The following is a 16,204-nucleotide window of genomic DNA, read 5'->3' as shown; positions in this document are numbered from 1 at the left end:
CAGCCCAGCAGCACATTTTACCACCATGACATGAATTTAATCCTGACATATCTACAGGTGGTGCAAGGATTATTGCAACTGTTTCACACAGACTCAGCCATGAAGCCTTACAGAATGCTGGGGCAGAAGCTTGGGCCAGGACACTGCCCATAAACTCAACTTTTCTTCACAGACTTCTCTCTCCAGTGGTTTCTCACAAATCAAGTGTGATTTCAAGGAAAACACAGGGCAGAGATGTCCCCACCCTGTGCTACAGGCTGCTATGGCAGCTCACCTTGGCTGTAACCACAGCCCAGCTCCACCTTCCTCATCTGGAGCTCACTATGTAATAAGGAGCCACCAGATTTACCACCAGTGAGAGCTGGGGAGGTCTCTGAGGCAGTTGTGAGCATGTCCAAACCGACCCCCCCCTCAATGACAGAGGGATCCCTCAGCTCTGCTGACCATCACCAGCAGGAAGAGTTACACAGGTGGCAGCATGATGTTTGTGTCCACTCCACTGGCAGGACAGAGGTGAAACAGCACAAATTGCTTTTCCTTTGAATCTCATTGGACTAAAAGCTGCCCCAAGTCCTTCCCTGGAATAAATACCATTGTCTGTAGAGCTTTGGGAAGTCAGCCATGTCTCTGAGCAAGAGATCCACATGCAGCCAACAGGGATCTTCTCCTGTCAGACGCTGCCAGAAAGGTCTGCAGGCAGAGTTCTCTTCTTTGGGTTTGTGTTTTTTGGTGTTCTTAGCGATGGTGAAGTGTTAAAACATCCCAGGCCACCTTGTGGTTGAAGAGAGGAGGATCTGCTTACATGAAGTCATCTGAATCATTGCCATCCTGCAGGGAGAAGCAACAACAACAACAGGGGTCAGTGAGCTCTGTGGGTGATCTGGATGGGGGCACTGAGGGCACAGTGGGTGGGAGGCTTGATCTGCTGGGGGTTATGGGAGGCTCTGCAGAATCACAACATCACCAAGGTTGGAAGAGACCTCAAAGATCATCAAGTCCAACCTGTCACCCAACACCTCATGACTAGACCATGGCACCAAGTGCCACGTCCAGTCCTCTCTTGAACACCTCCAGGGATGGTGACTCCACCACCTCCCTGGGCAGCACATTCCAATGACGAACGACTCGCTCAGTGAAGAACATTCTCCTCACCTCCAGCCTGAACTTCCCCTGCTGCAGCTTGAGACTGTGTCCTCTTGTTCTGGTGCTGGCTGCCTGGGAGAAGAGACCAACCCCCACCTGGCTACAACCTCCCCTCAGGTAGTTGTAGACAGCAAGAAGGTCTCCCCTGAGCCTCCTCTTCTCCAGGCTAAACAACCCCAGCTCCCTCAGCCTCTCCTCACAGGGCTGTGCTCGAGGCCTCTCCCCAGCCTCGTTGCCCTTCTCTGGACACGTTCAAGAGTCTCAATGTCCTTCTTAAACTGAGGGGCCCAGAACTGGACACAGGACTCAAGGTGTGGCCTAACCAGTGCTGAGTCCAGGGGCACAATGACTTCCCTGCTCCTGCTGGCCACACTATTCTTGATACAGGCCAGGAAGGAGCTGGATCAATGGGATGAGGTCATTAAGATGAGGTTCAACACAACCAAGTGCACTTGGGTCACAACAACCCCACATAATGTTACAGGCTTGGGAAAGTGGCTGGAAACTGCCCAGTAGAAAAGGAGCTGGGGGTGTTGGTCAATAGGTGGCTGAAAATGAGCCAGTGTGTGCCCAGGTGGCCAAGAAGGCCAAGAGCATGCTGGCTTGAATCAGCAATAGTGTGGCCAGCAGGGCTAGGGCACTGGTAAGGTCACACCTCAAGTACTGAGCTCAGTTTTGGGCCCCTCACTGCAAGGATATTGATGTGCTGAAGGGGGTCTGGTTTGTGCCTGCTGCCCTTTATCCTGCAACTGGGCAGCACTGAAGAGTCTGGCCCTATCCTCTTGATCTCTGCCCTTTAGATACTGATCAGCACTGAAGAGATCCTCTCTCAGGCTGCTCTTCTCCAGGCTGAACAACCTCAGCCTCTCCTTGCCAAAGAGATCCTTCATTTCCCTCAGCATCTTTGTAGCCTCTGCTGGACTCTCTCCAGTAGTTTCTTGTCACTCTGGAACTGGGGAGCCCAGAACTGGGCACAGGACTCCAGATTTATCTTCACTAGGGCAGAATAGGAGATGAAGAGAACCTCCCTTAACCTGATGGACACATTCTTTTTGAGTGCAGCCCTGGAGACCATTGGCCTTCTTGGCCACAAGTGCACATTACTGGCTCATGAGCAACTTGTCCCCCAGCACTCCCAGGGCCTTCTCCACAGAGCTGCTTTCCAGCAGGTCAACCCCTAACTTGCACTGGGGCAGGAGATTATTCCTCCCTAGGACCAGGACGCTACGCTTGCCCTTGCTGAACCACTTCCAGCAGCACAGGCTCCTCCTGGCTGACAGACTAGTGAGACAGCCCTCTCAGAAAGCAGAGGAAAAGTGGCAATGTCCTTCACTGAGAAGGGGTGGCAGAGATGTGCTCTGTCATGCAGGAGTCACCCAGAGCAGACCGCAATGCGGGAGCTGCGCCATCACGATCCTGCATCGGATTTCAGTCCTCTTGGAAAGGCTTCTGTGGGCAGCCTCACCTGATTGGAGGACATGTTCTCAGCCTTCATCAATGAGGAGTAGCTCCTGGAAAAGAAATGACATTATCTGGCATGATACATTTCCAGAAGCCAGCAGCTAAGAAGCATTTGGATGAAACAGGACCGAGTGCCAGAAAAAACAACGGCTTTGCCTTCCCGAACTCCTTAGGCTGGATCAGTATCTGCTTCTCTCACACACCTTGGCTCATCCAAACAACCACACAAAGCCCAGGCACTTTGCAGACCAATTCTCCACAGCTTTGCTCAGCAACTACCAGCTAGACCATTCCAGAAGGGAGAAAATCCTTTACTTTGTGGAAGGGCCAAGAGGCAGCTCTGGTGCCGGCAGCACAGACATGCCCACTGCTCACTTCTCAGCTCAGTTTGCTCCTCTAAGCCCTTCTGAACTCTCCCCAAGCTGAATCACCTAAGAGATCCCCATGTTCTGAGCTCTCCACGTGTTGAAATCACTCAGGAAATCCCCAAGCTCTTCAAATTCCTCTTTCACTGTCATCTACAGATAAACACAGCTCACTGCAGTTCAGTGTGGAGGTTTCGGGACCAGCCAGCAGATACATCTACTGCTGGATGAGGCTGGCAGCGTTCAGGACCAAGCTCAAAGGTCAGGGTGACATTTCCAACCACCATCCCTCACTCTGGGTTTGAGGGAGTGTGTGTTACTGAGGATTCACATGTGGTTTAGCATCACAGACTGGTTTGGGTGGGAAGGGACCTTTCAAAGTCATCTAGTCTCAGGGGTTCCAGACCTTGCATCACCTTTGTGGTTGCTTCTGGACCCACTCCAACAGGCCCATGTTTTTCCTGGGATGGAAACCCCAGGGCTGGAAACAGCACTGCAGGTGGGGTCTAGCCAGAGGGGAGGAGAAAGGCAGAATCTCCTACCTTGACTGGCTGGCCAAGCTGCTTTGGATGCAGCCCAGTTGGCTGCTGTGCTGTGAGCGCACATTGCCAGCTCTTGTCCAGCTTTACCCCTACCAGCGCTCCCAAGTCCTTCTCTGCAGGGCTGCTCTACATCCCTTCATCCCTCAGCCTAGACTGGTAATTGGAGTTACACCAATCCAGGTACAGGATCTTGCTCTTGGCCTTGCTGAGCCTCAGGAGGTTCACATGGGCCCACTCCTCCAGTTTCTACAGACCCTGGCCCTCAGACACATCAACTGCACCACTCAGCCTGGCATCATAACGCTCTGAAAAGACACAGTCCTTCCTTTCACCACCCCAGTTTCAGGAGCAATGTGGAAACCACCTCTAATCTAAAGACAAAAGAACTCACTGGAGCATGCAGGGGCTGAGCAGTCAGCTGAGCACTGAGTAGCACCAGCAATTGAACACAACTGCTGACCCTCACCTCCCTCCCAGCACCCATCAGCACCGCAGGGCTTGGCTCCACAATTCATTACCCACCTAAGTTCTTCCAGCTCTTTCTTCTTCTTCATCTCTTCCTTTTCCTTCCTTTTCATCTCTTGGATCTGGGCTTTTTTCTCATTTCTCTCCTCCCTGTCCCGGGCCTCCTTCTCCGCAGCCAGGTCTGGGAATCGCTCCACTTTGGTCTTCTCCAGCCGGTTCAGGATCTCATTCACCTTCTTCTCCACTGTCAGCATCTTCACCTTTGGAGCACAAACAACCCAGAGCCTTATGAAGAAACACTTACACCCCCACAGCAAACTCCTGGCCAAGCTGTCAACCCCTGGCTTGGATGGGAGCAGCACTCTGTGCTGGGTTAGGAACTGGCTGGAGGCTGAGCCCAGAGAGTGGTGGTGAATGGTGCCACATCCAGCTGGCAGCCAGGCCCTAGTGGTGTCCCCCACGGATCAGTGCTGGGCCCCACCCTGTCTAGTATCCTTACTGATGATCTGGATGAGGGGATTGAGTCAGTCATCAGCAAATTTGCAGATGACACCAAGCTGGGGGCAGGAGTTGATCTGCTAGAGAGTAGAGAGGCTTTGCAGAGGGACCTCAACAGGCTGGACAGATGGGCAGAGTCCAAGGGCATGAGATTGAACACATCCAAGTGCCAGGTTCTGCACATTGGCCACAACAACCCCATGCAGAGCTACAGGCTGGGGACAGAGTGGCTGGAGAGCAGCCAGGCAGAGAGGGACCTGGAGGTGCTGACTGACAACCGGCTGAACATGAGCCAGAAGTGTGCCCAGGTGGCCAAGAAGGCCAATGGCATCCTGGCCTGCATCAAGAATAGTGTGGCCAGCAGGAGCAGGGAGATCATTGTGCCCCTGGACTCAGCACTGGTTAGGCCACACCTTGAGTGCTGTGGCCAGTTCTGGGCCCCTCAGTTTAAGGACATTGAGACTCTTGAACGTGTCCAGAGAAGGGCAACGAGGCTGGGGAGAGGCCTTGAGCACAGCCCTGTGAGGAGAGGCTGAGGGAGCTGGGGTTGCTTAGCCTGGAGAAGAGGAGGCTCAGGGGAGACCTTCTTGCTGCCTACACCTCCCAGAAGGGAGGTTGTAGCCAGGTGGGGGTTGGTCTCTTCTCCCAGGCAGCCAGCACCAGAACAAGAGGACACAGTCTCAAGCTCTGCCAGGGGAGGTTTAGGCTTGAGGTGAGGAGAAAGTTCTTCACAGAGGGCGTTGCTGGCCATTGGAATGTGCTGCCCAGGGAGGTGGTGGAGTCCTCATCCCTGGAGGTGTTCAAGAGGGGATTGGACTTGGCACTTGGTGCCATGGTTTAGTCATGAGGTGTTGGGTGACAGGTTGGACTTGATGATCTTTGAGGTCTTTTCCAACCTTACTGATTCTATGATCCTACCCTGGTGCTTTCCCAGAGGGAAGGAAACTCCCTGTGCCCACTTCACACATGGCTGAGTCCCACACAAACAGCTGCTGAAGAAAATCCCAGCTGCCGAGGGCTGTTCAGCCGCTTGTGTAACAGCAGAGAGAAGCCAACTCTGGATGCTCAGCAGGGCAGAGCTGAGGAGCACAGGCAGTGCCATCTGCATCAGCACTGCCCTGGTCAGCTCTTGGCACATGAATAGATAAGGACTGGTCTCTGCCATTTCTTGATGAGGTGCCAGGAGGGTACTGCAGGGCATTTGGGGAGGGGGAACTCATGTGCTGCTGGTTGGCTGCAGGGTTTGTAGTGTTTCTTGCCCTGATAAGGCCTGTTCCTGTCAAACTGCACCTCTGGAGAGGCTTCTTGCCCAGCAGCTGAACGAGGGCAGGGGGTAAGAGGATGGAGCCAGACTCTCTTCAGTGGTGCCCAGCAAAAGGGCAAGGGGCAACAGGCACAAACTGGAACCCAGGAAGGTCTATCTGAACACAAGGTAAAACTTCTTTCCTGTGAGGGTGCTGGAGCACTGGACCAGGCTGCCCAGAGAGTGTCATTCTTGATGGCTGCACCCAGAGAGTGGCTGTCAATGGGTCCATGTCCCAGGGGAGGCCAGGGACAAGCAGAGTCCCTCAGGGATCAGTCCTGGGACCAGGCTTGTTCAACATCTTTGTGGGTGCCATGGACAGTGGCATTGAGTGCACCCTCAGCAGGTTTGCTGATGACACCAAGCTGTGTGGTGCAGCAGACAGGCTGGAGGGAAGGGATGCCATCCAGAGGGACCTGGACAGGCTGGAGAGGTGGGCACAAGCCAACCTCATGAGGTTCAACAAGACCAAGTGCAGGGTCCTGCAGCTGGGTCGAGGCAACCCCAGGCACAAATCCAGGCTGGGCAGGGACTGGCTGGAAAGCAGCCCTGAGGAGAGAGCCTTGGGGGTGCTGGGGGAGGAGAAGCTCAACAGGAGCTCTCAGTGTGCACTTGCAGCCCGGAAAGCAAATCACATCCTGGGCTGCAGCAAGAGAAGTGTGGCCAGCAGGGCAAGGGAGGTGATTCTCCCCCTCTGCTCAGCTCTGGTGAGACCCCACCTGCAGTACTGCCTCCAGTTCTGGAGCCCCTATTACAAGAGGGATCTGGAGGTGCTGGAAGGTGTCCAGAGAAGGGCCACAAGGATGATCAGAGGGCTGGAGCACCTCTCCTGTGAGGACAGACTGAAGGAGTTGGGGCTGTTCAGTCTGGAGAAGAGAAGGCTCCAAGGTGACCTCATTGTGGCCTTCCAGTATCTGAAGGGGGCCTACAAGAAGGCTGGGGAGGGACTGCTCAGGATCTCAGGTAGTGATAGGACTAGGGGGAATGGAATGAAGCTGGAGGTGGGGAGATTCAGGCTGGATGTGAGGAGGAAGTTCTTCACCATGAGAATGGTGAAGCCCTGGAATGGGTTGTCCAGGGAGGTGATTGAGGCCCCATCCCTGGAGGTGTTTAAGAGCAGGCTGGCTGAGGCTCTGGCCAGGCTGATCTAGTGTGGGGTGTCCCTGCCCATGGCAGGGGGGCTGGAACTAGATGATCCTTGTGGTCCCTTCCAACCCTGACTGATACTATGATACTATGATACTAGAGAGATTCCAAACCTGGCTGGGCATTACAATCCTGGGCAACTGGTGGGGGGTGACCCTGCTTTAGTAGTGGGGTTGGAGTAGATGACCTCCAGAGGTCTCTTCCAACTCCCACCATGCTGGAATTCTCTGTGTGCACTTTCCTGGCTTGAGAGCAAATGCTGTAGACAACCCACCCAGCTCCTGCGATGCAAATGTTACAGACTGCCTCCAGGTCACCACCACACTTACATCCTTCTGCCTGTGAAAGCCGATTTGCCCCACGTCCATGTCTGCTGTCTTCTTCAGGTTGGTCCATGGTGTGTACACCACATTGACATTGTTCATCTTGCAACCTGGGAAGAAGGAGAGAAGGGAAATGCATCAATTCCCTCCCTTCTGGAAGAGGCCTTAAGTGTTCCACGCACATGGAAGCAGCAGTAGTCATCCTAATTACAAATGTCACCAAAAGGAAGGAGGAAAGGAAGAAGTCCTTCCAGCGTGCCAGTGAAAGGGAAGAACACCATGACATCACTTTCAGCAGCAATGTGAGCACTGCAGAGTGCTAACCAACTCCAGATGGAGATTGCCTCTGCCAGCAGAGCAACTGTGGTGGAAGTGGGCCCTGAGGTGGTGTCAGAGAGGAGACTGTGAGGCCTCCTAGGCTCAGGCAGCAATGTGGAGGGACAAAAGGGAACGCTGGGTTTCAAACCCCTCCTTATGGAAGTACAGCAATGATCTGCATGTAGGGAGCAAGGGCAACCCCAGGTAGTTTGGATATGACACCAAGCTGGGCAGGAGTGTTGATCTGCTGGAGGGGCAAGACAATCTACAAAGGGATCTGGACCGGCAGGATCAATGGGGCAAAGACAATGGCTCAACACGGCCAAGGGGCAGGTCCTGCACGTGGGTCACCACAACCCTGAGTGCTCCAGCCTTGGGGAAGTAGCTGGAAACTGCCCAGTGAAAAGGATGTGGGGGTGTTGGTTGTCAGCTGGCTGAGTAGGAACCAGCAGTGTGCCCAGGTGGCCAAGAAGGCAAACAGCACCCTGGCTTTGGTCAGCAATAGTGAGGACAGCAGGACCAGGGCAGTGACCCCTGTGGTCAGCCCTGTGAGGCTATACCTGAAACACTGGGTTCAGTTTTGGGCCCCTCATTCCATGAAGGACATTGAGGTGCTGGAGCATGTCCAGAGGGCAGCAAAGCTGGTGAAGGGTCTAGAGCACAAGTCTTGAGAGGAGCAGCTGAGGGGGCTGGGGTTATACAGCCTGGAGAAAAGGAGGGTCAGGGAAGACCTCACTCTTTACAACTTCCAGAAAGGATGCTGGAGTGAGGTAGGGATTGGTCTCTTCTCCCAAGGAACAAGTGAGAGGATGAGAGGCAATGGCCTCAGGCTGAGCCAGGAGAGATTTAGGCTGAACATGAGGAACATGTCCAGCCTTCTCCAAAAGGGTTTTCAAAGCCTGGAACAGGCTGCCCAGGGCAGTGGTGGAGCTCCTGCCCCTGGAGGGATTGAAAAGCTGTCTGGATGTGCTGCTAAAGGACATGGTTCGGTGGTGAGCTGTCAGTGCTGGATTAATGGTTGGTCTTGATGAACTTAAAGCTATTTCCCAATGTAAACAATTTGATTTGGTTCTACAGCAAGCAGCCCAACTGTGACATCTGCTTCCTGTAAGACTGGCAGGCACAAGCCTCAGCAGAGAGCACCACAGCAGAAACATCACAGACATTCCATCCAAACCCCATACGCTTGTGTGGACCACAAACATTCCCCACAAGCACCTCACCCCCACCTCCCAGGCACTGGCATTACCTTGGATACTGTTTGCCTTCACCAGATGGGCACAGTCTATCAAAACCTCTTTGGGGATGTCATCCACTGTCTGCCCCTGTGACAGAGCAAGGCAGTGTCAGCTGGTGAGCACACCACAGCCAGGAACCACTGAATCACAGAATTGTTTGGGTGGGAAGGGACCTTTAAAGGTCATCTAGTCCAACCTCCCTGCAGTGGGAAGGGACATCTTCAATTAGAGCAGGTTGCTCAGAGCTCTGTCCAGCCTGACCTGGAATGTTTAAAGGGATGGAAACAGAGCATGATGCTCTGCCATCCCAGCCAGGAACTCCACACTCTGCATTTCACAAGACTGGAGTCTTCCACGGCCCTTGAGCCAGCAATGTGCTCTGGTGGCCAAGAAAGCTAGTGATCTTCTGAGGCACATAAAGAAGAGTGTGGCCAGCAGGTCAAGGGAGGTTCTCCTCCCCCTCTACTCTGCCCTAGTGAGGTCACATCTTGAGTACTGGAGCCAGTTCTGGGCTTTCCAGTTCAAATGAGGCAACTACAGGAGAGAGTCCAGTGGAGGCTATAAAGATGATGAGGAGACTGGAACATCTCTCCTGTGAGGGAAGGCTGAGAAACCTGAGGCTGTTTAGCCTGGAGAAGAGCAGCCTGAGAGGGATCTTCTCAATGCCGATCAACAGCTAAAGGGCAGGGGGACAAGAGGACGTGGCCAGACTCTTTTCAACGGTGCCTAGAGACAGGACAAGGAACAATGGGCACAAACAGTAACCCAGGAGGTGCCACTGGAACATGAAGCAAAAATTCTTTCCTGTGAGGGTGCCAATGCCCTGGGCCAGACTGCCCAGAGAGGCTATGGAGTCTCCTTCCCTGAAGAGATTCTAAACCTGCTTGGAAGCAATCCTGGACAACCTGCTATAAGTGACCCTGCCTTAGCAGAGGAGCTGGTCTAAATGATCTCCCTTCCAAATCCTACCATGCTGGGATTCTCAGCTTTGTGAGGGGAGGCTCAAAGCACCATGGGCAAGTTCTTTTCCTGAAGGTTTTCACCCTATTTTCCTGGAGTCATGGCTCCAAGACACACACTTGGTGTCAGGCCACATTAAACTTCCCCTTCCTCCCCACACTGCTTGGTAACGGAGCCTGTAAATTCAGGCCCCTCCAACTGCAGGTTACCTGCACCCCAAGGGAGCCCTGCAGACTTTTAACAGTTCAGGGGAGCAAAGATGGCCTCAAGTGCAGGACTGGCTGCCTGTGGCACTGCTGTAGGTGAATGTGAAAGCTCTGAAGCCCCCCTGCCCCAGGGTTACCTTGTGCAGCCGCAGGTACACGTGTGCAGAGGAGAGCTTGTCCACGTGGAACCTGTGAACACAAGAGCTCATCTCACACAGGGCAAGAGACAGCTTGGCTCAAAACTTACCTTTCCCCCCCCCCCTTTTTTTAAATCACATTCACCTATTTGATGCCTCTGTCCTGATCAATGCTTACTCCAGCCTTGCTGTTTCCAAGGACAGAGGTGGGGGAACTGATCTGTTGTCACATCCCAGCCCTTCTCAGGGATATTTTCTCCTTAATGGGATTTTTTCCTACCTGCTGCAGGACAGAAAACCTTCAAACACCAACCTATAGGCTCTCATTTTTACCTCCTGAGCTCCTACCTTGAGTCCTGTGTCCAGTTCTGGGTCACTCAGTTTAGGAAAGATGTTGAGCTGCTGGAAGGTGTCCAGAGAAGGACAACAAAGCTGGGGAGGAGTTTGGAGCACAGCCCTGTGAGGAGAGGCTGAGGGAGCTGGGGTTGCTTAGCCTGGAGAAGAGGAGGCTCAGGGGAGACCTTCTTGCTCTCTACAACTACCTGAAGGGAGGTTGTAGCCAGGTGGGGGTTGGTCTCTTCTCCCAGGCAACCAGCACCAGAACAAGAGGACACAGTCTCAAGCTGTGCCAGGGGAGGTCCAGACTGGATGTTAGGAAGAAGTTCTTCCCAGAAAGAGAGATTTGCCCTAGGGATGTGCTGCCCAGGGAGGTGGTGGAGTCCCCATCCCTGGAGGTGTTTAGGAAGAGACTGGCTGGGGTGCTTGGTGCCATGGGTTAGTCGATGAGATGGTGTTGGGTGATAGGTTGGACTCCATGATCTCAAAGGTCTCTTCCAACCAATTCAATTCAATTCAATTCAATTCAATTCAATTCAATTCAATTCAATTCAATTCAATTCAATTCAATCCTATTCAATCCTATTCTATTCTATTCTACTCCTATTCTATTCTATTCTATTCTATTCTATTCTATTCTACCTTAAACCCACTGCACCCCTTTTAAACAGAAGAAGGTCTAAAAGGTGTCAGACACCCTAAGAACGATTCCTAGGAGGCCTCAACAAGAGGCTCTCTCTTGTGCTGAGAGGTGGAAACCCACCGTGGACGATGTCAGTGAGAGCTACAAGACACAAAGGAGGACCAGGAAAGATGACTTTGATGGTTCAAGCAATTTGAGGACTAATCTCAAGGTCACTCCTAAGTAACAGTGTAGCCAATCTTAAATTTTGTCCTGACAGGACAAAGATGAGACAGGCAAGGAATGTGATACTGCTGCAGCAAGGTGTCACCGAGCTGAAGGACACCTCTTCTGCTGCAGAACAAAAACACTCCCTGGGCAGTTTGGTGACTGCAAAGCCTGTCAGCTGCCACCTCTTGGGAGCTTCAGATCTACCAACCCCTCAGCTCATGCAAAGAAAGCCACCTTGAAGAGCCCAAAGGAGCACAATCACAGACAGGTTTAGGGGGGAGGTTACCTCTACAGGTCATCTAGCCCAACCTCCCTCCTCCCCCAGTGAGCAGGGGCGTCTTCAACTACAGCAGGCTGCACAGAGCCCTGTCCAGCTTGACCTGGAATGGTTCCAGGGATGGGGCCTCTCCCACCTCTCTGGGCAACCTGGTCCAGTGTCTCACTACCCTCACAGTGAAGAATTTCTTCCCCACATCTAATCTCAATCTCCCCTCTTTTAAAGTCATCACTTCTTGTCCCATGGTTTCATGCCCTTGTGAAAAGTCCCACTCCAGCTTTCTTGTACTTTCAGTAGTGAAAGAATGCAATGAGGTCTCCCCAGAGCATTCTCTTCTCCAGGCTGAACAACCCCAACTCTCTCAGCCTGTCCTCACAGCAGAGAGAATCCAGACTTCACATCATCTTTGTGGCCTCCTGGACCAGCTCTAACAGGTCTATGTCTCCCCTGTGCTGAGGACTTGCTGGAAACTGCCCAATGTGATGCCCACCCTCAAGAAGGGCTGGATGGAGGAACCTGCAAACTCCAGGCCTGTCAGCCCGACCTCAGTCCAGGAAAAAATATGGAGCACATCATCTTGGGGGCAATCACTGCACACCTGCAGGATGGCCAAGGGATCAGGCCCAGCCAACATGGATTTAGGAAGGGCAGGTCCTGCCTGACCAACCTGATCTCCTTCTATGATCAGGTGACTGCCTGGTGCATGTGGGGAGGCCTGTGGATGTAGTGTACCTGGACCTCAGCAAGGCCTTTGACACTGTCCCCCACAGCAAACTCCTGGCCAAGCTGTCAGCCCATGGCTTGGATGGGAGCACACTGCGATGGGTTAGGAACTGGCTGGAGGGCCGAGCCCAGAGAGTGGTGGTGAATGGTGCCACATCCAGCTGGCAGCCAGGCCCTAGTGGTGTCCCCCAGGCATCAGTGCTGGGCCCCACCCTGTTCAGTATCTTTATTGATGATCTGGATGAGGGGATTGAGTCAGTCATCAGTAAATTTGCAGATGACACCAAGCTGGGGGCAGGAGTCGATCTGTTAGAGAGCAGAAGAGCTCTGCAGATGGACCTCAACAGGCTGGACAGATGGGCAGAGTCCAACAGGATGGCATTCAACAAGTCAAAGTGTCAGGTTCTGCACTTTGGCCACAACAACCCCATGCAGTGCTACAGGCTGGGGTCAGAGTGGCTGGAGAGCACCCAGGCAGAAAGGGACCTGGGAGTAGTGGTTGACAGTTGTCTGAACATGAGCCTGCAGTGTGCCCAGGTGGCCAAGGCAAATGGCATCCTGGCCTGCATCAGGAACAGTGTGGCCAGCAGGAGCAGGGAGGTCATTATGCCCCTGGACTCAGCACTGGTTAGGCCACACCTTGAGTCCTGTGTCCAGTTCTGGGCCCCTCAGTTTAGGAAAGATGTTGAGTTGCTGGAAGGTGTCCAGAGAAGGGCAACAAAGCTGGGGAGGGGTTTGGAGCACAGCCCTGTGAGGAGAGGCTGAGGGAGCTGGGGTTGCTTAGCCTGGAGAAGAGGAGGCTCAGGGCAGACCTTATTGCTGTCTACAACTACCTGAAGGGAGGTTGTAGCCAGGTGGGGGTTGTCTCTTCTCCCAGGCAACCAGCACCAGAACAAGAGGATACAGTCTCAAGCTGTACCAGGGGAGGTTTAGCCTGGAGGTGTGGAGAAATTTCTTCCCAGAGATTTGCCATTGGAATGTGCTGCCCAGGGAGGTGGTGGAGTCACCATCCCTGGGGGTATTCAAAAAGGGATTGGACATGGCACTTGAAGTCATGGTTTAGTAGTCATGAGGTGTTGGGTGACAGGTTGGACTTGATGATCTCTGAGGTCTTTTCCAACTTTATTGATTCTATGATTCTGATTCCAGAGCCAGCACTGTACATGGAGTCTCACCAGAGGGGCAGAATCTCCTCCCTTGACCTGCTGGCCATGCTGCTTTGGATGCAGCCCAGATGGGTTTGCCTCAAGGCTGCAAGTACACATTACCTGTTCATGTCCAGCTTTTCACCCACCAGCACCTCCCAGTCCTTATCTGCAAGGCTGCTCTCCATCCCTCCATCTCCCAGTCTGAATTGGTTATCAGGAGTTGCCCTGACCTGGGTGCACGACCTTGCACTTGGTCCTCTTGAGGTTCACCCAGAGTTGTTTCTTTTGCATGACTTGGGAGATGCAGCAGTGTAACATAAGGCAATTTGTCTTAAGTACCTACCAGATATCCTCAGGCCAGCCATACTTTATCAAGTCTTCATCTGTGGGAATAAAAGTATCAATGAGTAAAGCCAAGAACCTCATCAAGAACAAACCCAGTGATCCTCTGAGCAGAAACCTCCACAGCTGCTCCACTGCTGCACAGTGACTGAGCAGAGACAGAAAAGGGCACAGACAACTCAGGGGTCCCCAGAGACATGGATCTGTTGGAGCAGATGTGGAAGAGGACAAAAAAATATCTGAGGGTTGTAATCCCTCTGCTGTGAGGACAGGCTGAGAGAGTTGGGGTCATTCAGCCTGCAGAAGAGAAGACTTCAGGGAGACCTTCTTGTGGCCTTTCAGCACTTAAAGGGGCCTGCAAAAAGGCTGGGGAGAGACTTCTTAGCAGGGCCTGTTGTGACAGGACAAGAGAGGAGATGGTTTCAAACTAAAAGAGGAGAGATTCAGACTAGATATATGTAAGGAAAAAATATTTTACACTGAGGGTGGTGAGACCCTGGCCCAGGTTGCCCAGAGAGGTGGTAGATGCCTCATCCTTGGCTCTGAGCAACCTGCTCTAGTTGTCCCTGATGACTGCAGGAAGGTTGGACTAGATGAGACCTTTAAAGGTCCCTTTCCACCCTAACAAGACTGTGATTCAGAGGGGTGAGGCATAACCACTGGCAAGGCTGATGAGTTTTTCAGTAAAGATATTGGATTAACACATACAAAAGCATCTTAAGTCCCCACAAATCCAAATCTAATCCATTTACAGCAATTTAATGTAAGCTAATGTACTTACTTTCATACTTATCCTTCCCCATGTAAATGGTGTAAACAGAAGGAGAAGCTGAGGGACAGAAAGAGGAAAACACATCAGAAGGGGTTTGGACAAACTGTGCAGGGAGTGACAAACACACCAGCTCTGGTCAAGGAAAATATAATGGAAACAGCTTTGTCCACCCACCCTGCTTCCCTCTTGGAGGCTAAGGAAAACTCTTTTCCTCCAGTCTTTGCCTCAAATGGCTCTGTGGTAGTTTCAGGCTATGCCTGTAAAACCTTTCACAGGTCTTGAATAGAAAGTAGTAAAATGTAAATAAATCACTACTGGGTGTAAAAAGGAAAATGATGACAGTTCCAAACTGTCACTGGAGAGATAAGGGACTTCAACTGGTTGTGCCAAAACAATCTTCTCTCTGGGAGAGATACTAACTTGCTTCTGCTTGCACTGTTTTGGCTTAACCTAATGTCTCGCTGCTCCTTTCTATTGTCTCTTTTATGTACAGGAGGTAAGGGGGGGCAGGGAGGGAGAAGCTATTAGCTTCCCCTGGTCTTTGACAAGAGTGTGTGTGTGTCCTTGTGCTGTTCATTGATTGTAAATACCTGTAAATCATAGAATCATAGAATCAATAAGGTTGGAAAAGACCTCAAAGATCATCAGGTCCAACCTGTCACCCAACACCTCATGACTGCTAAACCATGGCACCAAGTGCCACGTCCAATCCCTTTTTGAACACCTCCAGGGATGGTGACTCCACCAATCATACAATATTGTATCTTTGTACATACTCAAGTATTGCATATTTGTACATATTCATTGCATTGCATTGCAGATTGCAGTTTTGCTTGTAAATACAGCTTTCATTTGCTTCCAACTGAGCTGGTCTGGCCAATTTAATGTTGGGGGGTGTGTGGGGAATTTTCAGCCCCCCCCAGCTTCCAATGGACTTGGGGAAATGGTGTTTCCACTGCCTTGCATGGAAGGTTATTCAGCAAGGAACAGCTTTCTGGGCAAAACACCCTCATCTGTTTAAATTAAAGGAGAAACAAGGGGGAAATGTATGCATTATGCCTTCCTTCAAGCTCCTGACTCCTTGAACTCCTGAGGAAGGCTTCCAGAAGTCCCTCACTGGTGCTGCTCCTCACTCAGGGCTGCTGCCAAAAGCCAAACGCTCCTCAGGCCAGGGACGACACGTCGGCTCACCACATGCCTTTAAATTGTAACCGATTCTATGTTCTTCACACTCAGTCCAGCGGCGCCGACAAGCCTAGCCGGAGGTGCTGAGAGGGGCTGGAGCAAGCGCCGGTAGCGGCAGGCCCCGCACCCCGAAGCGCCGAGCAAGGCCGCAGCCGGCTACCCGCCTTCCCGAGGTGGGGGTTAACGCCTCCAGACGCTCTGCCCTCGCCTACTCACCATTGGAAGTAAAGTAAAACACCATGGCGGGGGTTTTCAGCCCGCTGGGCCGGGGGCTACCGCTCCAGCAGCGCCTGGCGACGGCAGGGGGTGGGGAAGCAGGACCGGGGAGCGAGGCAGAGGGAGCATCGCGCATGCGCGTTACGGCGCGGGCGCCCCGCCGGCCTGGTGCGCATGCGCGGAGGCTACGGGCAGCGAAGCCGGAACGAGCACTGCACATGCGCGAGACCAACTAGACGGGTACACA

The 16,204-nt window shown here is 52.6% G+C and overlaps 1 protein-coding gene across 1 annotated transcript; it reads right to left on the bottom strand.

Annotated features, from left to right (window-relative positions):
- On the bottom strand, positions 1-16,087 carry CCDC25 (coiled-coil domain containing 25). Its single transcript, XM_054179774.1, has 9 exons — positions 15,958-16,087; positions 14,566-14,613; positions 13,786-13,825; positions 10,106-10,157; positions 8,814-8,889; positions 7,253-7,356; positions 4,034-4,236; positions 2,609-2,654; positions 1-828 (listed from the first exon to the last, which is right to left on the bottom strand). Exons 1-9 carry the CDS (start codon positions 15,980-15,982, stop codon positions 799-801), a joined length of 624 nt encoding a protein of 207 aa, XP_054035749.1. The 5' UTR covers positions 15,983-16,087; the 3' UTR covers positions 1-798.
- Between the last annotated feature and the right edge of the window lie 117 nt (positions 16,088-16,204).

This window comes from Dryobates pubescens, chromosome 3 (genome assembly GCF_014839835.1).
Source record: "Dryobates pubescens isolate bDryPub1 chromosome 3, bDryPub1.pri, whole genome shotgun sequence".
In the NCBI taxonomy this organism is placed as follows: domain Eukaryota; kingdom Metazoa; phylum Chordata; class Aves; order Piciformes; family Picidae; genus Dryobates; species Dryobates pubescens.
Note: the sequence above shows the minus strand (reverse complement) of the source record. Positions and strands in the feature narration are given on the sequence as shown.

Bases quoted from the DNA above. Each gene is read 5' to 3' on its own strand.
- CCDC25 (XM_054179774.1), bottom strand. From the start codon at position 15,982: ATGGTGTTTTACTTTACTTCCAATG. The intron at 13,826-14,565 runs GTAAGTACATTA...TTATTCCCACAG, and splicing joins GGGGAAGGATAAGTATGAAA to ATGAAGACTTGATAAAGTAT. The intron at 7,357-8,813 runs GTAATGCCAGTG...CCTTCTTCCCAG, and splicing joins GAAGGCAAACAGTATCCAAG to GTTGCAAGATGAACAATGTC.